Source organism: Halichoeres trimaculatus, unplaced genomic scaffold, assembly GCF_033239565.1.
Source record: "Halichoeres trimaculatus isolate MK-OKI-2021-1 unplaced genomic scaffold, fHalTri1.1 fHalTri1_scaffold_12, whole genome shotgun sequence".
Lineage (NCBI taxonomy): Eukaryota > Metazoa > Chordata > Actinopteri > Labriformes > Labridae > Halichoeres > Halichoeres trimaculatus.
Genome location: NW_027437190.1, coordinates 19,578,878 through 19,603,352, shown reverse-complemented (window position 1 = coordinate 19,603,352; position 24,475 = coordinate 19,578,878). Strand labels below are relative to the sequence as shown.

The 24,475-nt window shown below is 40.2% G+C and overlaps 1 protein-coding gene across 3 annotated transcripts in view; it reads left to right on the top strand.

Moving 5' to 3' along the window:
* Positions 1 to 24,475, top strand: part of LOC141800785 (RNA-binding motif, single-stranded-interacting protein 3-like) — a 171,688-nt gene that overhangs the window by 71,232 nt on the left and 75,981 nt on the right. For all 3 annotated transcript variants that reach the window (XM_074683569.1, XM_074683566.1, XM_074683568.1), the window contains exons 3-4: positions 6,093 to 6,151; positions 16,226 to 16,317. In XM_074683569.1, coding sequence (XP_074539670.1) covers positions 6,093 to 6,151; positions 16,226 to 16,317 — 151 coding nt within the window. The remainder of the gene's footprint in view (positions 1 to 6,092; positions 6,152 to 16,225; positions 16,318 to 24,475) is intronic.

Genomic DNA, 24,475 nt, shown 5'->3' with positions numbered 1-24,475 from the left:
ATATTATGTATATATAACTCACAGATATCCTGAGGAGATGTGTGGCATCAAACAGAGCTCCTTGAAGGGGATGAGAGCACAGATCTGATGCTTAGAGGAGCCTCAGAGGACTGTCTTTAACATTTCATACAAACAGGAATGTCGCTCAGATATATTGTCAAAACTAAAAAATGTGATCCACTCACTTTATGTCTTGACTTTCCTCCTTGAGTCTTGACAGTTGAAATATACTGTCAGTTTCAGAGGGCCTTTTTTTCCCTTTATGAATCACTCTTCTTTGAGGAGGAAAAAAAGACCAGTTTTGGCAAGAATTCTGAAGAGCTTTATGCGATGAAGGAGACACATCGTTGGTACTGCAGGTAGAGAGAGGTAAGAGATAAGACGCTAAAATCTGTAATTTATCTCTGATGTGACGGTCAAAGAGTGAAGCTGAGTTGCTGTCATAGTCCAGCTTTATGCATAGTAAAGTTCCAGCAGATCTTTTGTATCGTGAGTTGAGTTTCTCTGGGATGCTGTCCACCAGGCTTCAAATGTGGCAGGGCATGTCCATCAGACAGAGCAGAACTGTAGTGCTGGTGGAACGTGACCCACATGCTTGCTGTGGAATCAATAGGTCAGGGAATTGGGGTTTCCGGCCCACAGATTCAGGGGTATGTCTAGAATTTACTGACGTTCTCCAACTTTGGCCCTGATTCTGCAGGGAAGGCACGTTATATGTGGACACAAACAACAAGAGACTAAATTGGTACCAGCTTTTCTTGAAGTTACCATGCAGATTCATCCTCAACGCTTCATTTGTTGTTGCCTTTGTATTTTTACCATACCGGAAAAAGCAGCAGGACAAAATACCAAGAAGAGCATTTAAAGAGTAGGGTCACAGGATGGCACCTGCTAATGTGCAGCCCCGGGACTGGCCTCTGTTTGGATTGTGGATAGCTCTGATGTCATCTGAATGGGATTAAATGAGAAAACATGCAATGGAATCTCACTCGGCAGATAAAAATAAACATTCAGCCCCATAACGATGAAAAAATACTGCAGAAGAATCCCTGTATTTACATTTCAGGGACAAGAAAATAAAGTTGCTTATTGAGCTCTCACACTAGCAGTATCTGGATCACTTTGTCAAACTTGTTGGAAAAACCACTTTGCTCTTGCTTCATACTTTTCTCCCATTATGAACTCTTTTCTCCTAATGAACATACAATAGAGACAAACGACACTCTCAGATCTGTTCAGTGACAACTTTTTTGTAGTAAGGGAGCGCTGATCTTAACCATCTGGTTCTTTGTAGTCCTGTGTGAGAACTATATGAGTATTTGAGCCGTTTTTATGACCGTCTCATGTGTCGCTGCTGTTGGGTCAAGTGCAGGTCGCTTTTATTTCAATTCGTTCCCGGCTGCTGGAATCAATGAAAAGGCTCCAGTTGGGACAGAACAGGACACTCTGCACTCTCCTCAACCTCCTTACTTCATCATCTGATCTATTATCAATACTTTCTTCCATTTCTGCTGCACAAAAGCAGATTGTTGTGGCTATCTGGATAAAAAGGAATTTCGAAGCAGGGAAAAAAAACCTCCAGAGTGAGACACTACTTTGGACACTGCAATGTTGTTGTAATTTGACATTTCCACAAGGCCATGTCGTCATCTGTCCTAACTCTTTTCCTGTTTTTCTGTCTGGCTAAAGAAAAAACGGAGGAGTCACACTTAGACTTCACACACATTGATCTGAGGATGACAGAAACGCAGCAGCTGCACAGAGCACGCTCTGTATTTGTTTTCCACTTTGCAAAAAAATGGCAACTGTGTACATATTTTTTTAAGATCCATGACTTGTCACTCAGGTACAGCTCTTTTTGTGTGTCTTTCCCTCTCTCTCTCTGCTGCTTTTTCACCCTCTCTTTCTTTTCCACAAACGAACAAACGGTCTGGGATTGTTTCACTTTTCTTGCTGGGAAAAACAACCTGCCAAAACATCGACGGTGCATGAGATCTTTGTCATTCCACAAACACAAACACACACACACACATACGCAGACACTAACACGCAATTGCAAGGAATCACACCCACACAAGGATCTGTATGCTCAAATGTGTCCAGGCACATTCTCCCTCACACACACACACACACACACACACACACACACACACACACACACACACACACACACACACACACACACACACACACACACACACACACACACACACACACACACACATAGTTTGAATCACACAGAGACAGAAGTCAACAAAGAGCTGCATATTGCCAGATGGTGTGTGTAATGTGTGTGATTACCCCTTTGGTGTATTTCTTTTTTCATGATCTAAGATGTTGCCTCGCGTGTGTGTCGACATGTGTGTTTGTCTTTGTGTGTGGGCGATTAGTCTTGCCTTGTTTTTTCAGAGTGTTTTCTACATCTGCAATGGTTGGATTCCTCCCCAAACCACAGGCCAAAGACCTTGTTTACCACCAGCCATGACTTTGTTAAAAAAAAAGACAAGAAAAGAAAAAAACACCCGGCAAACATTTGATTTGATTTCAACCTGTCACAATCAGTGCATTTGTTAATACACCTAAAGTACCCTAGATCGCAGTAAAATGTGTGAAAATTGAGCGTTACCCAAAAGCGGTAATTTTCTCCTGCTACCAATTTGGAGATCATAAGATGCTCGGCTGTCGTGTTATGTGTGATAGCGGCCTTTTAAAGCCTTTTTTAAACATCTTTCTTTCTGAAGTCTCCTGTCCCAATAGAGTTTGATGTGAGGCTGTCAGGCGGGCGAGTCTCTCTTCTCTTCTTTTCTCTTCTCCTCGCTGACAGAAGCAGTCGGCTGACAGAGACTCTCCTGATGGTGACAGCTAAATGATCTCTTCTTTATTAAACACCTCTTACTATCTCTCGATCGCTCCCTGACTACTGCGCTTCCTCCTCGCCTTCGGTGTCTCTTTTTATCTTTTGACTGACTGCTCTCCCTCTCCTCGTCTATTCCTCATTCCTCCAAGTCTCCCTCTCCCTCCCACCTTCTCCTTCCCTCACGTTTTTCACCCTTTCAGCTCGCAGACTCCCACACTGTATCTTCCAGCTAGTTTCTCCATCGTGTCTGTCTCTCGTCTTGTTGTCTCCTGTTTTTTTTTCCTCTTAAAAGGATGAGTGAATACACATCCATCCTTCACCTGTGGCTGTCAGCAAGTCTGCTAGCCAGCTTGTCAGTCTGTCAATCTGTTTGATAGTCACTCAGGCAGCCAGTCAGTCATTGTGCAGCAGTGTTAAACCATTAATTAAAAAAATCTCATCCATAGATCCAGGCAGAGATCCAGGCTGATCTCCACCATCCAAGTTTTCTGTCTGACTCTTTCGCTCCCACCCCCTCCTCTCTGTCCCTATTTTCTCTTCTCAGCCTCTTTCTCAGTTTTCATTCTGTTTCTCACTCTCCCCTTTCCAGGAGCACTGAAAGACTGGGCTGATAAGAAGCATTATTAAGTTTTTTTTCAGAAACAGAGACTGTGGTGTAGAAATGGGACAGAGGTGGAAAATAAGGGAAAAAGACAGAGATAGAGGCAGAGGTGTCAAACGTAACAATGAGAGCAAGCCAATAAAACTGTGGAAAAAAGGGAAAAGTTGGCAGGGAGGGTAGGTACAAAGAAGTATTGAGGTTGTCCTTCTCTTTTATAGCACCCATAAGCAGGGCTGGGTGCTGCAGTCTGGTTATTATTATCATTTAAGGGATAGGGCTATGTTCTGAGGCCTACGGGTGGGATTTAAAGTGGATAAAGACAAGATGGAAAACCAGCAACTCTGATTGAAGTCTGGAGGAGTATCATGGGGACAACTATTGTTGGATTGTTTCATTGTTGAACTGTGTTGTGTTACTTTCTTTCATTTCCACAAATTAAACGTGAAAACCCTTGCACCTGAACTTTGTCCAGTGAAGTGGTGAAGTTTTTCTGATGTTTTTTTTCCCATGTGATTTTACATTTGTTGTAAAGTTTAACATCTGTTTTTGTCAAAAAAAAGAATCAATACTTCACTCAGAACTTGTTTCGATATAGACTGTGTTTTCCCTTTTCAGTGTACATGAGATTGCACAAATTGGTGACGGCTTCTTTCAGCTACAGCTCAGCTCACACTCACAGATTGATCAAATCCAGGCATTGAAAATGTTAACTCCCACACATGATAAAATGTGAGCATTCACCAACAACCAGAGGCCACTGTCAAAACCTGAAACTACAAAATCTCTCAGGCTCAAATATACATTTTTTGGGTCATTTCAAGTGTTTTAAAGGACTCATTTCTTGACCAGTTGTATTACTTATACATGTTAAAAAGTTGTCGGTCCATTTCTGACTTCCATCTGACCAATATGTTCATTATTTTTTACTTTACTTTTTTATCAGTACATTAGAGGCAGGAAAATTACTCAACCTCCACACATCACACCACGAGGTAATCTTCAGATAATCTTTTGCTAACTTTTACAGAGGGGTTATTGGGCCCAAAATTGTCCCGGATTTCTTGTCATGTATATCCTACTTAGGGCACAAAAGCCTGTTGTTAATACTATTCCTGCAACCTGATCAATACAACTATCCTATCTTGTGAGAAATAATTAGAATAGAATATAACTTTATTGTCACAGCAGCAATCAAGAAAACAAAAGTAAGAAAGTGTATAGAAAGTGCAAAAAGGTCCCTAAGAAAATAGGTGATGACAACTTGTCCATCATTGTCCAGCCCAGCCAGTCTCCACCTCCACAGGGTCCAGGGCTGAGCTTCTTCAGCAGTCTGTTCAGTCTCTGTCTCCTGGATCTTGTCTGCTCACAGCAGGTGAAGCTCTTCCGATGTGGCGTAGTGTCTGATGTTAGCTTCGTTAGCCATGTCTGTGAATAGCATGATGCTACTCTGCCTTCTGGTATTTCCTCTGTTGCTGGGTTAGCACTGCTAGCTTGTCTATCTTATAGGAGATAGATCTTACGTTCCTAATAAGGATGCATGAAAGGACAAGTCCATGTCGTCACTTCTTAGCTCACACCTGAGAACCAGCACATCATCCTCACCTCCTTCTCCTCACCTTGTGGGAAAACATCAGGACTTACACCAGTTAGCATTGACATGCTACAGGCTGCTAACAGCTGAGTTCACATGTAAACAATGCAGCCATGGTTACAAGTAGGATCTCCAGACAAACACAGGAGAAAAAGTGGTAAAAATATCACTGAAGCCTCAAAAAGTTTGGTGTCCATGACCAACACATGAGCCATACAAAGTAATGATCCTCTCCAAATACAAAGTTTACGAAAAAGAGACAAAAAAAATTACAAGAAACAGACAAAGAAGGGAGAGCTGCTGCAGAAGGCAGCCTTAGCCAACAGGGTGGCACCTTATTATTCTGCATTCAGCCTCCAGTTTAGTATTATAGAAATATAACATTTGATTATTTTCTCTTAACACAAATTAAAGCTGGTGCTGATCGACTTTTTCAGGTATTTTGTAAATAAATAATGGATGTACTTAAAATTTCTTGATTGCTGTGGTGAACTGAATGTAGTTTTTGCAATGATTCCTCAGGAGCACACGTTTTGTCGCAACAACAGTCCAATCAGTGTTATTTTTTTGGGATTTTTTTTCATGAGCCTTTTGAAGACTCAGGGAATCAATCCTCCCTCCTGCCAGGTACATTTATCATTTTTTGACAGACCACTGTAGGTTGATGAATTATTTCAATCCAAACCAAAGCAATGGAAAACAAAATAACTGACGGACAGCTGGCATTAGCAAGAGAAAGTAGGTTTCTGCACTCTCTCAGTACCACAAGAAGTTCATCAGACATCAAAGTCTGGACTTAAGACGGGGACCTCACCCATACATAGAGATTTGCTCACAATAGTTTATCTGCTGTTGCTTGAGCATTTTTTGTCACTTTGCACCTGTGTAATATGTGCACAACCCACTCTTTACTGACAGACGAGTCTGTTTTGCCATCCTTGAGCTATGCAGCCAGGCTCAAAATTTGTTGTTTCAAACTATTAAATCTGTTCTGTTGTGAAAATAGCAGCTTATCTTACTGTTTCATTGTTTTCCTTTAACAGATTTGGGAAGATTGTTTCAACAAAGGCCATCCTGGACAAGAACACCAATCAATGTAAAGGTAAGAGAGACACTGTTTGAATCTGTGAGCTAGGGCTTTGGCTGAGAGATTATTGCCTAATGCTTCACAAACAGATTTATTTAGATTGGAGTCTAGGAAACATTGGTTTGCAGTTGATGAAACTTGGCAGCTGACAAAAAGACCAATCAGTGCATGATGGGGAGGAGTTATGTTTATATCATGCATAAATGTTTCTTGTGCTTTTTTATTATATTCAATTAATCAATGCCCAAAGTTTCTTGCAGTGTTCTGAAGTGTCTATCAACAGACTGAGTGACATCAAACTAAAGCAGATTACTTCACCTTGTGCTGTTGCACAAAGGCCACATGTTTGCCCCAGATTTAGAAAAGCAAGTCTGTGTTTTTTCACTGTATACAATGCATCAACTTGACAACCATACAAAGGATGTCATCCTTTAATCTATCTAAATGATGCAGCTCTGGAGTCCTTGACTTTTTTTTTTACTTCACTACAAAGATGGTTTCAGGATGGCGCCCTAATGACACTTAGAGTCAAGCATCTTTTGAAAGCAATATGTTGGCACTGCTGTCATCAGTCAAACCCAAACAGAGAACACCATACGATCGCTACAATGTGTTTCAAATTGTCTCTGTGGTGAATGAGGCGCTCTCGAGTGTCTTCTGATGAGGGTCTGCTTGATTGTTGGAGTGGTCGGAACAAAGCACTAATCAATATGATTGTAGTCGTCTGCTTTTGAAGAGGCACGCAAGAGCATGTGTTCAGAGTGATTGCTACTCCTCTGCTGAGGCTGCGCTCAGAGGTACACTGACATGCTTTAGGACAACAGCACAGTCTCTCTGTAATCAGCCAATCATAGTCAATCGTATGACTGCAGAAAAGTCAGTGAGAGTGATGCAGATTGCAGAGATCTTAATGCAGATTTGAAGACTGCTGTACTTAGAGAAGAAAATCATAAGTAAATGGTTCCTGCCTCTCAGATCATTATTTATGAGCTCTAAACCTCCAGAATCTCCCTCTCACTTTGGATCTTATCCTGCATCTTTTAATGTTACTGGAGCAGTAACATAAAATTAAACAAACATCTCCATTCCATTAGCTGCTTTGGCTCCACATAATTGAGCACAACTAAAATCCTGAAAACACATAGAAATGACCTTCCTGACATCATTACAGCAGAGCCAAAGGCAGGTCAGAATGTACTAAAATCTCACAGATAATTATCAGTTATTCATACTTTTAATGAATTTTAAACTGATTAATTTGGTCATTTGTGTTGGAGCGTTACAAAAGGTGACTCATCGCCACTTTAATATTCACCAGCCTCATGTAATGTGTTTGCCAGTTGTGGCTCCATGCTTCTTTTTCGAATTATTTGTTTTCTTTCACAACCTCATTTCAACTGAGAAAGTTGCTTATACCTTGTGCTTACAAATCAAACAAAACATGCTTAAGACAATTGATCTAGATATAAATGTATATGGTGGTTCAGATGGTTACATTAAATAGTGATTGCTGTGATTGTTGATTGCATTAAAATGTGCCTGACACTCTGGAAACCTGCCTCTGAGGCTTGAAAATGCTGACACCTCCCCCTGGCGCGCCGTCACACCTATCTCTGGGCAGACGGTCTACCAAATTGGCAAATTGGCAAATTGGCAGCGCACGGTAGTGCGCCGCATGAAATTAACACTGCGCGGGTTGCACCAGGCTTGCGCCCCCTGCGCTGCGCCACGAAATTAGAGCCCTATGACTGTACCTGTGACCATTTTAAGACATCTTCAGATTGAACTGCTAAACCTAGGTCTGACAGCTTTCTTCAGTGTCAGGACGATAAATAAAGCAACATAGACGGGCAAATAGTGTTGGTTTTAGTACTCTAATAAGGCTTTTTTTAACAGTATGAGTTTCATCACATTTCTAAATTTTCTACACATCAGAGGTCAACAAGACAAATGGTCCTTTGCCTTGTTACTTGGATTTCTGTCTAAAATGACTGTATAAGTCCAACCCATGGAATCTGACACCCATGCTAGTATAAAGACTTAGTTGTGATGTAAAAGTGAGCACATTATCAGATGTTCAACAACTCTCTTAAATGGGCTGTGAAGAGTTTGAAAGTGATCTTGAAAAAGGCTCTTTTCTAGATATATGCCTGATCGTAATGCATAATTAAAAATGAGATTATCAGCGCCAATATTGCTGGTTACAGGTTATTTTAAATAGCTACTTCGTAGCTTCCATCTAAGGTTGACCAGGACCGGATTGATTTACGGCACGTCTGGATCTCTATGACAACATCATGCTAGCTGACAAGGTTCAGTAGTGAGAAGAGATAAAACAGAGATCTGGGTTTTTTTTCTCTGCTAATAATGATTTCTATGACTAATTTTTTGGTGATGGTGGACACAGGAGCCTAACAGACAGAAAAGGGACAGAGAAGAAAAAAAAATGGGAGAGTGATACAGCTTGAGCCTAAGGCTAATTGGTCTGTGGTCTTGAAAATCTTTTAATAAAATGAAGAGTGAGGTTGCATTAGCTCTGCCTGGTAGATGAATGGCAGGACATAGCTAACCAGGATTTACTTACATATTACGGACATGTCTTACAGCACCGGACTGCCAGCTGCGCTAAATATTAACAGCTGCTAAATTACTTACAAACTGACAGTTTTTACTTGTCGTCACGTTACCCTACCAACACTGCTGATGTCGCTAATATGTAGCTGGCTGCTCCAACATTTGCTTGATGTCACTTTTCAATTACATTACTGTACTGATAATTCCCTTACCTCAGCGCATTGTATCCATTCAAAAGTTGTCTTGAACAAAGAAAAATTGTTCCGATTCGATCTCCATTTGATTCCAAAACAAACACACACCTCACTAAAAGTAATTTACGGCAGTGAGCAGAGACTCCGGGCCACAAGGCGGTGAGGGGGTCTAATTAAAACAGATCCTCCTCTTAGCATCTTTAAAAGGTTTCAAACCAGATCATCTAAATTAAAGAATTCATTTTAAAAAAATGAACAAAGGACAGCTTTTATGTGTCTTTTGTTGAAATATTCTCTTTATTTTACCAAAAAAAAAGTAGTTATGTTATGGAACAGAAACAGCTTCACTACTTTTATTTGCATTTTTTTTGAAGGGGCTTCAGTGCTTTTGAGTCAAGTAAAAGCAAAAGTGTGTGTTTTTGAGTCTGTGTTTGCAAGTGGATAGAAGGGCCATTCTTGGCATCAGATCTTGCTCTACAGTCAATACAGCAGATATCCCAGGCAGAGCTTTAATGAATGTTAAACCTCAGGGAATGTATTTGAAAAAGCAAACTGAATGCGGACGTCCAGCTTTAGATTTATGCTCATTATTTAATGCACAGAATGCAGCAGCTGCAGCTGTTGCAGCATTGGCGCTTTTTACAGGCTGTGTCTAGGTCAGCATTTTCCCTGCTGGTGATGCAGACTTCATACATCTCTTAGCCAGTTGTTAACTCACAATGAAGGAGTTTCATTATCGGCCGACCATTAGAATGCCTTACAACCGGATAAGTGTTGGTTTGATTGCAGAGGCAGTCAGTGGGGACAAGATAAGTGCTTAGCGTGACTAAGAGAGTACAAATTGGCATGGAGAGTTCTCCTGGAAAGGCAGGGGTGGTTTCGTGGGAGGAGGAGGAGGCACCCGGAGGTGGAGGGGAGGAGGGGGTAAAAATAACCTGGGGCTGACAGAAAAGGAAGGAGATCCTTTGAAAGTGATGATTTAGCAGACAGCTTCTTCTTTTCAGGAATGCTTGAAGAGAGGAAACTGAGAGACTAGGAGAGGATTTGACAAAAAAACAGGTGAATAAATCAAGTCTTCCGCTGTTTTAGTCAACAGGGATAGTGTTCGATAAGTTTATTCACAGATGTTGTCTCGGCTCTCTTATGCGGACTCTGGGATAATACTGTTTGGATACTCTTTTTCTTTTTGCACATGAAAAATGACAGCTGGGATAGACTCCATGCATCAAATGCATTCTAATAATATGAAGGTGCCCGTTGATGCACATTATCCAATAATCTGACTCTGACATATTGGCACTCAAAAGTTCATAAGAGTGCTCTTGACTGTTTCAGATGTTGTTCTTAGGTCAGAACAAATTCTAGTTAGAGGAAGTCATTAGCTTAGTTTGTATCTTCTTCAGAACAATTGTTATACAAAGCCCATTGACCTGATCCAATGGTGTATTCGGAGAGCCCAAGGTAGTGGTTTAACAAATTGAAAATGTTGGCCCCAACTAACTTTTGATGACTCAAGAAATAAGTAAATAGTACAGTCAACCAAGCAGTAGCTTTAACAAGCCTGTCAGTAAAATAATTACAATCCAATTTTGCCTAATTCTGCAAACATCTTAGCCTTGATAAAGTCAAATCTTAAGAAAGTCTTTCCCTCTCATAAGAAATTGAACACTGTCTTTGGTTCCAGGCTGTAAACACGTTCAACCAGCTGTAGACCTGAACATCTTGATATGATCATGGATAAGGCTTTCTTTTGCCTCTAAACACTTAAAGAACAGCAGTTTGTTGCACTTCAACAACACAGACCCCCTTTTTTAACTCTTAAGTTTACTGCTTCATTGATGCATGTTTCTTCTACAAACATTTAATGATACCCCTGTCAGAAATGCTGTATTATTATGTCATTTCTTTGATCAAGAAAGCAGAAATTAGCTTTGATCTCTGAGATAACATCATGATCTCTTTGTGAAGTCCTCAGCTCTGCAGTGGGCTCGATCTTAAACACACTGACAGTTTTCTAGTTAGCAGCGTGGGAGCTCCAGGGGAGGGAGAGGGCACAGAGCGCAGGATGGAGGAAGGAAGCGAGAGGAAACCACTTTAGATTGTAAAGGATTTCCATTTCCCAAAGACAAGCACCCTCCCCCTCGCCGTCTCCGCGTCTCCTGCCTTTTTTCTCAACCCTCTCCAGTTGCTCATCTCATTCTAACTCTCTCCCCCTGCATGGTACTCTCTTCCTCTCCCCCTCCTCCTTTCTCTGTCTCTCTGCTTTTCCTTCTCTACTCTGTTAGCCAATTCTGATGGCCCAAGGCCAGGAACTCTGGGAGCTCAGGAGATTAGATGGGAGCTGGGGATGTGTGTGTGTGTCTGTGTGTGTGCTCATGTTTATCTGTGCTTCCATCTGTGTCCATGAGCCGATATGAGTGTGTATTCACGTGTGTGTGCACTTTGTAATAAATGTTTTTTTTCCCCTATTCTCGAGTAGAATATTTGTCAGGCCTGGCTGAGCGAGATGAAATTTCATCTGTGTGCCATCATAAGGCCGCAGATGTGAGGGACAGGGCACAAATGAGAGGGATTATATCATTCAGAGATATTATTTTTACTATTCAGTTCTCGGGAGATATCCATATCCATATGCCTAGAGGGGCTATCACTGAGATACACATGGGATTGAAGTTTCACCCAGCTAAACAAGGAGAAGTTTTCAGAGTAAAGGTTATATAAAAATGTACAAATTACTTTTTGAGAGAAATAATGTCATCCAGAAGCGTGACGGGCAGGCTTCAGTTCAAAAAAGATTTAACAGCTTCCACCCAAGTCGAAGTGTCCCGCGAACAAGATAATGAATCCCCACAACCTCCTGAGATTTGCCAAGCAGCAAATTTTTGACCTCTGACCTCCCCAGAGAGAGGGGCCAGCTGATTTTCTGAGACACAAATCTTGCCTGGAGTGATAAACACATTCAGAGCAAATCAAAACATTTCAAGGCTGATGCTGATGATGAAATGAGCTGCTTGGAAAAAAAATTACTTCTATCATTCTCGCCCTAAGACATGGGATTGGTGCGCAATATTTTTCTGGCTGAGCCGACCCTCAGACGTCCTTTGATGGAAGGCTGGCTAAAATGAGCTGAGCAGATCTAGATTACATGCCAACATGTACAACAACTCAATATTTTATTAGGGGATCGCGTTCGAGGCTCCTAAGACATGAGCTCAATTTTCTGCTTCTACCGAGCTGTAATAAAAAACGCTCTGAATATGAGCAACGGGTAGTTACAATCAGTCAACTGTTTGTCATTGTCATTAATAAAATAACAAAACTTTGCTTAGAGCATTCATACAAGAGATGTAATAAAATGCTAAGTTTTACAATGAAATGCAAAAGTAGTGCAATCTCTTAGTCCTTCAAACACCCGCTGTGTAAAATTAGCACATTGTACACTACTATACAATAAATGATTCAGTGCAGGCACAAATGTTGACAACAGTAACAGAGATACTGCAGCATATAGAGGGCATTCAACACACAGAGGGGGCTTACGTTAATTTGAGTGATGTTTTGTGTAATGCAGCAAGGCAAAGTTCAGTTCACAGCTATTATAACAGTGGGGGAATGGTGAGTGTTTCTGGATGGGACAGATTAAAGCCTCTAATTTACTTTACAAAACATTCTTTTAATAGCCAAAGTTACAAAATTGAAAAGAAAAGAAAAGAAAAGAAAAGAAGGAAAAGTAAGTAAGAAAATATAGTTCCCTGAAGGAGTCAGTGTTCAGGTTCTACTTTGCCATTCAGATTCTTCATACTTGGGTAAAATGTGAAGCAAACATACATGCATACATTCATACTGCGAGGCGCCGTCCTGTTGGCTATGGCTGCCTTTTGCAGCAGCTCTCTCTTTGTCCGTTTCTTGTAATTTTTCGTCTCTTTTTTGTAATCTTTGTATTTGGAGTGGATCATTACTTTGTATGGCTCATTTGTTGGCCATAGACACCAAACTTTTTGTGGCTTCAGTGATATTTTTACTACTTTTTCACCTGTGTTTGTCTGGAGATCCTACATGTAACCATGGCTGCATTGTTTACATGTGAACTCAGCTGTTAGCAGCCTGTAGCATGTCAATGCTAACAGGTGTAAGGCCTGATGTCTTCCCACAAGGTGAGGAAAAGGAGGTGAGGACGACGTGCTGGTTCTCAGGTGTGAGCTAAGAAGTGACGACATGGACCTGTCCTTCCATCCATCGTTATTAGGAACGTAAGATCAATCTCCAGTAAGATGGACGAGCTAGCTATGCTAACCCAGCAACAGAGGGAATACCAGAGGGCAGAGTAGCATCATGCTATTCACAGACATGGCTAACGGAGCTAACATCAGACACCAACGCCACATTGGAAGAGCTTCACCTGCTGTGAGCAGACAAGATCCAGGAGACAGAGACTGACTGACTGAACAGAGTGCTGAAGAAGCTCAGTCCTGGACCCTGTGGAGGTGGAGTCTTGCTGAACTGGAGAATGATGGACAAGCTGTCATCATCAATTTTCTTATGGACCTTTTTGCACTTTCTATACACTTTCTTACTTTTGTTTTCTTGATTGCTGTGACTTTTATTTGGTTGTACTTCTTACAATGACAATAAAGTCCTATTCTATTCTATTCTAAAGAGGGTTTATCTTTGGAGAAAGAGACTCACCCCAATTCTAAACTGGACTCTACTAATTTGAAATAGAAATAAGATTAGATCTGCTAAATTTAGTTTCCAGCCTGTAAGTAACTCCCTTTGTTTGTCTCGTAACAATTTGATTTTTTTTATTTTTCATTTAGCTTCTTGTCTTTTAAAAATTCACAATAGATGCAACACCTTTTCCCTATTGACTATTACTTATGAGAAACTTGAATCAAAACTTTGTGTCATAACCTGGTTACCAAATTACCCACAGATCTACTTTGTCATCTCTGATTTTGATGTGACATGATCAAAATGTTAGTTGTGTCATGTTGTGGCACTGCTTCTATGGACACAGGAATATTGCTAATTTTGTCATGTAGATGCATCAGTATTGATAAAAAAAACAAAACAACAAAAAAAGTCAAACTTCATATTTTTAGTGTTTTGACAGAAAGTCTTTTGAATCTTTGGTAGGAGAGGCTTTTATACAAGCATGCTGTAAATGGTCCTTGCTGGCTCCTGCCTCATGACAGCAGAGAGCTTTAGTCAGCGTTTAATAAGCTTGCTCTGATGTCACCCAGGATATTGTTTTTAAATTGCAGTAGTGCTTCCAAACACCTGTTATCGAACTTGGTTGTTTGGACTTGGTGTATAAGTCTTTAAAGCTCCAGTTATACTGATACAGGTGCTCTGTTTCACATCTGTACTGATGATAGTGTTGAACAACTGCAATCAAACACAGGCTCTTCTTGTTTTGACTGAATTACACATTGTGAAGTTAATTCTGGGTTGTTTTCTCAAGCTAATTACAATGATTAAACAAGCACCCGTTGGTTAAGTGTGGGATGTGAATAATGAAACTTTTCAAATTTTTCCTGGAACAGAATGCGAGCATTTCACCAGACTGCTTATGAAAACTGTATGATTGTGCGTTCCCAGTTAGTTGAACTGTTTTTGTGAGGCCCTAATTAGATTAATATAGATTAGAAACTGTCAGTACTTATTCATGCATGCTTGCATTTGTTGAATAATGTGTTTTCGCTCCATGCCAGTTCCATACTTGTCTGGATTTGCGTTTGTCATAGTCATTTGTGTGCACTTTATATTACTGTACTGCAGTAAAAACGTGTGTGTGCATGTGTGGCTTCCTACTTTGGCTAAATTATGAGTTTCTCATTAGCAGAAATGTAAATATTTGTGTGTGCAGTACATATCTTGCTGTGAAAGCAGCTTGCTGCCTTTGAACAATGAAAAAACAAAATCAACAGCTTATCAGCAAAACAGAGTGAGGCTCCAGATCCTGGAAAACACAGACAGACAGGAACAGATGTTAGGAATGAAGAGTTAGTGCGTGAGCGGGTGAAGAAGAGAGTGAGAGAGTTCCCCACACTTAACATGTTTACACTTTGGATTGCAATGAGTGCAGCTTTTGAAATGTGGATCGTTTAATTGTGTTAACAAGCAGCCCACTCTAAACTACAGCTGGAATCTCAAAGCTGATGTGCTGTGAGAGCAGTTCTCTCCTGCTTGTTGCATAAATTGTTAATTTCTCTACTTTATTAGCTTTTTGAACAAACACAAAGTCCAAACAATTCTCAGTTTTGTTCACATACCCAACACTAAGCTGCACGGAAACTGTCATTCACACCAAAAGACAGACAAACTGTCTCTTTTGCTACTCTTTGTCTTGTGGTCTTACAGCCCTCTCCATGTGGCCCAGTAAAACAGGGCGTATTTTCTAAAAGCAGAGCTTGATATGTGTGTGTTCAGACCTCTTGTCCTGCTGTGTTTCCTGTACAGCTCAACCCAGATCACAAGAGCGTCAGCAGTTTGTCAAATACACACACAGACACACCAAATGGCGTGGACCTTATCGCAGTAAAATCGACTGATGCCCTTTCTCTTAGCGTCTTTATTTCTCTAAACAAGACTCTCTATCACTTTAATAGCTACATTAAACGCAGAGGATTTCTCTTGATGTCACTCGTACAGAGGCTGAAGCATATAGTATTGACCACTACTGTAGAAACTGTACGTGTACTGACAGATTTAGTGAAGCCGGAGCACAAACCTAGCTCACATGAGAGAAATGAAATGTCAGACAATCAAAATCCAGCAAGCTTTTAAATGTGAAACTAGGGAAGGCCTTCAGCCTTGAGTCACATGATAAAGAACATGTGTTTGTCTTTTGAGCTGAAACACGAAACAGTCACAACAAATCAACGACATGATTTCATTAAAAAGAGCACACAAACACTGGTTCAGTCATTTGAAAATCTTTGTGGATCATAAACACTGTGGCAAGAGCTACTGCGATGACACCAATTCTGTTGATGTTCTGTGCTAAAACACATTTAATGGAGGAAGTAGCAGCTTTGATTAGATACGTGACCTGACTTGATTTTGACACATTTAGGGGATTTATGCAGTGTTAGAAACAAAACACAGCCTGGTTTGGCACTCTAATATTCAGAGCTGTATTATGTGATATTATTTTCTCTTTTTCCTTAGCTTGTTCTTCCCACCTCCCTCCCCCTTCTCATCTTATTCTCTTTCTTTGTGTGTGTGTGTGTGTGTGTGTGTGTGTGTGTGTGTGTGTGTGTGTGTGTGTGTGTGTGTGTGTGTGTGTGTGTGTGTGTGTGTGTGTGTGTGCGCACAGGCTATGGCTTTGTGGACTTCGACAGCCCTGCAGCAGCACAGAAGGCTGTGGCCTCCCTCAAAGCCAGCGGAGTTCAGGCACAGATGGCAAAGGTAAGTCTGACCCCTGCCCTCTATTTTCTGCTTTACCTTTTTTTTATTTATTGACATTTCTCTGTTGTGCTTGAGTCCAAAAGCCTGCATTTAAAAGCAAGCTCACATATCCCACATATCTTTTAATATTTGGCTTTAATGTGTCTTATTGACAGAGCAATCGCATGAGGTTGGTTTACTATAAGAAAACTCAGTTTTAAATGTGCCAGGAGCACATACACACAAAATGAACTGTGTTTGCAGCATATCCCACAAACCGCAAACATGAAGGAGAGTCCAATGACATCAGGGGTGTCTAAAAGTCAAAGAGTGGGATGTAAGTGGGATTAGAAAAGGTTAAAACAAGTTGTGCAAGCTGAAAGAAACAGCTTCAAGCGAGGAAAACTGGCACTTACTTACTACTACTTTGTTATAGTTCAAATCAACAGTGTCAAGTCTCATATCTGTGCATTTCAGTGAAGGTACATGTTGGATTTTACTAGCATCGTATTTATGACTGTTTGAAGCCCCTTTTGGCTTCTCTGAAACAGCCCTGGAAGTTCCACTTTCACAGTTCCACCTTAGGTATTAATCCTACTGAGTGATTTCCTACATATACAGAGTAGTGTAGCAAGAGTATAGGAGCCATATGGTTTGTGAACACACAGTGGGAGCACCACATACACTCACACACAGATGTGTACCTACACACAGTGCTTCTGGCCCTATTGTTACACAAAGCTACAGTCTCCCCCCATCCCACCTCTGTTACGAGGAGGTTCAGAGACAGAACAACTTTTCACTACAATCACCCTTCTAACATATTAAAGGTGAAATGAAACATATGCCTGAATACCTGTTGATACACACAGAAATACACACACACACACACACGCACACACACACACACACACACACACACACACACACACACACACACACACATATATATATATATATATAAATATATATATATCTTTATTTGTATTGCGCCAAATCATAACAAATGTTATTTCAAGACACTTTACAAAAACATTTACAGGTCTAGACCCGTAAATGTTTATAAAATTTTATTAGCAGAAACCCAACATCAAGACAAGATAAGGAGTCTTATCTTATCTTAATCCACCATGAGTACAGGACTTTGCAGCATTTAGCAAGTTACAATGGCAGGGAAAAACTTCCCTTTAATGGGCAGAAACCTCGGACAGAACCAGACTCATGTTAGACAGACATCTGTCTCGACTGTGTTGGGGATAGAGAGACAGATAGAGGATATATATATATATATATATATATATATATATATATATATATATATATATATATATATATATATATATATATATATATCCCATCATAATCACCTCAGTAGATGTAAAATAAGCCAGATTAACATGGGCAGGCCAGATAATTTGCTATTTCCATATATTAAAAGGAAAAAGACAGCCTGAACTGCATGTAATGGTTAAGAATATCTGCCAAAGCATTTATCGATTTCTGCTTGTTCAGATTCTTGTAAAGACAATGATTCTTTATTTGAAAAAAAAAACTTAAAGTCACTGCGTTGGCTGATATTTTTACTCATTACAAACAATGTAGGCCTTTGTTTTTGCTTCACAATGTGAAAATGGCATCTACTAAGTACAATGAGATATTTTTAACTTGAAATATAACAAAAGTGTTAAGACTTTTTTACAGTGTAAACCCATGACTTGTGGCAGTTAATAGCATTTTAAACCAGAATCAGATTTATTACTAAGAAAGTTTACACATGTGAGGGACTTGTTTCAGTGTTTTTGGCCCAAAATAATTTGGCGGTAAAATAAATGAAGGGTAGTAATAGCAAAAATCTTGTCGTAATGGAGCTTAATCAAGGATATAACATTATGTATTGAATCATAAAAGCAAAGTCATATATCATTTTCTCAGTAGACGTAATAGAAGAGCTTTATAGCTGTGCAGTTACATGAAATATGAAGGTTATGAGGGAAATAAAGAGGCAGTGTGCAATATAAGCAGACAACTTTGGCTTACAGCATACAAAATGAACTTGGAGGCGTTGTACTGATATCATGTTGAGTGGCCATAAAGCATGATGAGCCTCATATATTCTTCCTCATTAACCTTGTTGACACAAATTTGTGACGTGTTTCTGAATAGCTGTCCATGTCTTTAAATCAACAGTGAACAGAAAGTGAAAGTGTACTTTTTCCTACATATTAGTCTTAAAAAGGTCATAACCAGGGTTATCCTATATGAAGGCAAATGTAGTGAAAAAATAACAGCTGTCTCTAAAAGTGGATGGCTCTGTGCTAAGGGTGATGTTAGCAAAAAAAAAAATTCATGGGATTCAAAAAGCTTTGCCAGGCTCCAAATACCCTTGCCCTCCTACCTTAACATGATCCCTGCACAGAGCTCCTGGATCAAGACAGCTGATTGGTCGGCAGTCAGCGCTTTTTGGGGCACTTCTCTTAGCTTAATGCAGATGTAATTCACAAGTTACTTAGGCAATGTTACGAGTCAGAAGTTAATCATCATGTAAGCCCTCAAACACCCTGATAAAGCCCAAGTTAGCCCTCTCACCCAGATCTTTCTTTGTCAAGCAGGCCTCTGGTGGTCTCTGTCACTGTTTGTGAATCTTGCTGAAGGCTGATTGTGATGGTAACAGATGATGATGCTGATATTACATGAAGTCACAATAACAGCAGTAGGATGTTTATAATTATGATCCCTGGATTGGCTGTCAGTTACACTGTCGCATTGATTCATGGGAGACTGATAGGTGTAGCTTTGATTAAGTCAGTGATGAGTTTATTGATTGATGCTGTATGGAGTTATTGACCAATGACTGGTCATGATGGAATTATTGATCAAATCCCTGAAAAGATGGAGGGAGGATGGAGCGGACCAAGATGGCTGAGTGCGTTCCTTTCGTCCTCTATTCTGTCTTCCTGTCTTTAGCCTGTCTTTCGCCTTTTCTTCTTGTTTTTGTGCTCTATATTTCCCTTCACTTCATGTTTGTGTGCTGAGCTCTTTATGCGTGTCTGTGTAGCTGGCAACAAGACCGCAACAATACCGTGCCAAAACATGTGGGCCCAAGCAGCACAATCACATTATCCTTCAATGTGTGTGAGAGAAAGACAGTGAATAGCCTGCCTTCCCTCCACATTCATTAAAGCTGTATCGCTGCATACTTCCTTTTTTATAAATGAGAGACGAGTGCAATTAAAATGGGCCAGTCTTCAGGCAACAGGAGCATCCCATTGAATTAAACAGCAGCAAGCCTCTGAGCCACCTTTGCCTCGCTCTTCTATTAAACCTCTTTTCATTAGACTTCCATCTCCTAGTTTGTTCCTAACTGCTGGGGGAGGGGAACATTTTGAGGAGCACTGTTGATGTGTTTAGCTGTTATTAAAGAGAGAAGAACCCCTCGACTCCTCTGAGATTGAGTTTTCCGGAGGGATGGAGCGGAGGGCAAGGAGTCAATTCCAAATGAAATTACACACACTTCTTACTGTTTCATGAACTAATTATGCGCAGAGCTGTAGACGACCCGGCTAACTTTCCTGTTTCAGGGTGCAACTAGGATGTCAGTCTCCAAAAAAACACTAATGTTGGATTTCAACATTCTGTGAGACGAGCAGCTTAATTGCGGTTTGACGAAATCTTAGTTTTTACACGCTCAAGAGCAATTAGACTGACTGAGACACATTTCATGCCTTGCTTTTTCCTTCATCCTTCTCAGAGGACACTGAGGTTTGTAGGTTAGCTGGGACAGAAACTTTTCTTCCTTTTTCAGGTTTGGGAGATAGATGAAAGCTTTCTATCAAAGACAGAGTGAGGTGGCAGAAGGGAGAGAAAAAGACATGATCTGTGAAAGGGAGATTAGACATCTAAGGAATGCAAATGTTGATATCTTTTGCTTGGAGGGAGTTTTGGAGAAATCTTTAAATATAGAGTTTTACTGGTTTGACATCTGACACCACCACCAAGCCAGTAGTGGACTTATGTGGTGTCTGTCCTCATGGGATAAAATCTTAAAAGATAAATAAAGCTTTTACAAAAAAAAAAAAAAAAAAAACTCTATCAGGGTGCTTAAACTCACAAGGCTTTGACATATTTGAAAAATGAAAAAAACACAATTTCTCAGTAAAACTGTGGGTCTTGTATCAAAGTAGAGGCATTTTGAAAATGATTAACAGTCTTCTTTCCTGAAACATTAAAGGTTCCATCTTATGCAAAAATCACTTTATTAAGTCTTTTAGTGAAATTTGTGGGTCTGTAGCTTTCCCCCCAGCCCACAAAATGTGATATTTAATGACACAACTTGTACTTAGTGGTGCTTGTTAATGTAAAATCCTGACCTAAAACGATCTGTTTGGATTTTGGGGATTTGCCAATGTCAGCATTGATCTTTTTTAACCAAACAGGAGCAAGTCTAACCTGATTGGTCCACCGGTGCAGATACCCCTGCGCCCACTCCCTTCCTCGCTGCCGGGAGGAGAATGCCAAAGTTGGAGAGCCATCACTGCTTTGTTTTTGGCTGCAAACAGCCACATAGTTCCATGCACAAGCTTCCCATCTCGGAAGACGACAAGACTAAGTGACTAGAGTTCATTTATCAAGGAAATGTGCCAGCTACACTCAGTAAAACTGTGCATGTGTGTGCTAGATACTTCATGGCTGACTGCTTTTCCAACTTTGGACAGACAACAGAGGGTTAGCGAATAGACTGGTCCTGAATCTAGGCGCATTACCAACCATCCGCTAACTAACGTTGAACCCTGGAAATGTGAGTATTTTAAATGCTGTGTGATGTGGAGCAGATGTAAGAGCTTTTCCTCAGTGTCCCCCTGTCTCTGTGTTAGCTGCAGGATGCTAACTTTAGCTGCAGTCAGCCTGTTGTTTTAGCCTGTAACGTTACGGTAAAGAGCTTTGCTGTTTTCTAAACATTGTGCGCTTGGAGCTTGTGGCACCGCTCTCAGTGATGCAGAAGAGCAGGGTGGTATCAGCAGTGGCTCATTGACATGAAGGCCACGCCCACTAAATCAGAGCGTTCTGAACAGAGGGGCTATGAGAGCCTGGAAACAATGCTGCTGTGCTTGATTTATTGGCTTTTTGGACCAAAACATGTTACTGCCATTTCATGAGGACATCAATGATCTATATTAAACTGCAGAAAAAGGAGCAAATTATGGGACCTTCAATTGAATACAGTTTTATTTAACATTTTCTCAATTTATCTTCTGTTCTTTTGAGGTATAAAAACATGTAAAGGAGCAAGATGCTACAAAATATAAACCTAGTTTCTGACATCACCCACTAGTGTCTTAGGAGACATTCTGAAACCTGTCAAAGGCAGGCACCTTATTGGAAACGTTGACTTCAACTAACTTTCAGTCTACTTTAAAACAGGCAAAGGAGGGAATTGAGAGTAGGTTTTAAGCCTCCAGACAAGTAGCTACAACAAACCTATCTGTCAGTCAACCATGAATCATCCAAGTTTATATTCAACTCTCGTCCTTTTGTTTCCTTGATGGATTTTTTAAAAATAACTCTAAAACAGTGTACTTAAAATTTCTGATAAATGGATAATTAAAAAAGTTACATATCCAATACATTTTTTTAAAACCAGACTGTGATTATCTTTATTTCTACTGTAACAGCAGAGATTCTAACAAGGCCCCAAATGAAAAAGTGCATTTTTTTGCACTTCTGCATCAGCTTCATCCTTCAACACCTGAGGCTGCAACTTGTTAGAGAATAAGGGAACCCATTCAGGGGCATATCAGGTTGTGGTTAAGGTTTTAGCAGTTCAATAACTTTGCTCAGTCTAAGTTTGAAAATAAAAAAATGCCTTTGTGCAGCTAAGAAAGCCCAAGAGCGGCAGTATCAGTAGGGTCAGCTTAATCTCTGTGGTTGTACTTGTTTGCTGTAAATACAAAACCACAAAGAAGATTCAAACAATGTTTGACATAGAGTTCCTCAGTCTCCCCGCTTCCCCACAGTCTCACCTCAAAGGTGAGTGTCATAGGCGCCGTAATGTACAGAAACTTAAGTCCCTGAAGCAGGCAACTTGGGTTCAATTATAGCCTGTGGCCTCATGCTACATTTCATTCTCTGATCTCTGACCAGTTTCCTGAGCTATCCTCTGCTACACCCTCCTCATAAAGACATAAAAGCCCCAGATGAAACATTAAAAGGTGAATATCATCATTATAGCTCACAGCGTCTTTATATTCTTCACACTGTGTGGCTGAATCATCTGAAACTGAAAAGAAAAACAAATTTATCAAGACACTTTGAAGATGAGATAGCTGAAAAAGTTCAGGTTGTTTGAAGTAAGTGTGAGGATAGAAATCATACTTACAAGGTTGTTTCACATTAAAATGTCATTTACAACAATATGTACAGTTAAACTAATCCTCTTGATTAATGTCAGTCTTTTAAAAATCATCTCATGTTGTCATTTAACAAGGGTTAACAACATTATTTGTAAAATCCTCATTGTATCATCTATAAAATTTACTTGATTGACTTTGGGAATTAAAGAAAAATAAAATCAAGTCATCTTAAGAGTCTTTAGTGTCAAGGAGACAGTAAACTAATATAATCAAGATCTATGAGGAGACAATTCATCCTGCTGCCAAGAAAGTGGAACTGAAATTCATACAATCACAGGTTTACTGCTTCACTCTGATACCTGGGGTGCAGCTATAACTGGGGGATGGCACTGTTCCCTGATTGAAGCAAATTGGTTTCGCTGCCAAAATTCAGTGTGAGTAATCACAGCCAAAACTCTTCAATCAGAAGAACTTTCTTTTTGATCTTAATCTGATTACTACTTGAAATTTGGCAGTATTGTTTCAGTTACAATCATGCCAATGAAGTATAATAAAATGAAACTGAATTGAGCAGTCATTTGGCATGAATTGCATTATTTCCGTATCAAGCCCGGGGTAGCGTTGGCAGATTTAAAGAATCCTTTCCAAAAAGCCCTGAAGCTCTGCTGCATCAAATGGATGTGGTTAGTATAAAAGATGTATCATGTCAAAAAAGCTGAAAACAGAAAGGCTCAAACTTCCTCTCTGGAAGAAACAAGGGTTGAAGGACAGTGTGTGAGTAATTTATAGGAGTGTAACTGATGCAGTGAAATTTCATCCCACAGCCAAGTGTCCAGAGCTGCTTTAAACCTGCTGGATTTGGTTTTTGATCAGACTTTACTTGTATCAATACAGCAGCTCTGTTCTGACACTCTTTTGCACTTAAATGGACCATGAAGAAAGGATTACCTCCCAGGTTTTTGTGTGCCTGCTATTAAGTGACTTGAATACTTAGTATCAACCTTATGGTGACAAAAGGGATGAGGAGGATGGAAAGTTGGAAAGTTTGATAATCACAAATCTCATTTTAGGTACATCATTGAGCATTAGAAAAAAGGTAAAAGAAGATATACTTTTATTAATCCCCTTAGGGGGGGGATTCATTTTTTTTCACTCTGAATCATGCTTTACACACACACACACTCACACACACACACACACACACACACACACACACACACACACACACACACACACACACACACACACACACACACACACACACACACACACACACACACACACACACACAAACGTCACTTTTCACAGAAACATGCACAGATGGAGAGCTCAGAGTGATGGTAATGCCACTGTCAATGAGCACCTGAGCAGTTGGGGATCCTGTGCCTTGCTCAAGGGCACCTCAATAGTGCTCGGGTGCACATGACACACATATTCATAAAGCGTTTCCACTTTTTTCAGAATGGACCATGTCTACTCCACTAACAAAATAAAAGTGAAGCTATCTGGAGATGCTAACATCTCTCCAGCTGTTAGCCCAATTCCCAATCTTGATCCAAGCCAAGTCCCAATGGACCGAGCCACTGCCACCCATTAAAGATGCAGTGTGTGCTATTAAGAGGAGTTTAGCCAAAGAAATGTAGTGAAATTGTAATAAGATAGTTTTAAGCATTCTCCAATCATCTGAAATAAAATACTTTGGGTTTTTTTTAACCTGAAATAACATTTGATATCTTTATATGGAACAGATCCCCTTTTATTGCACATTTTAACAGTTACAGACATACAACATGATGACAATTACAAATACAAGTTGATATTTCCAGGGTTGC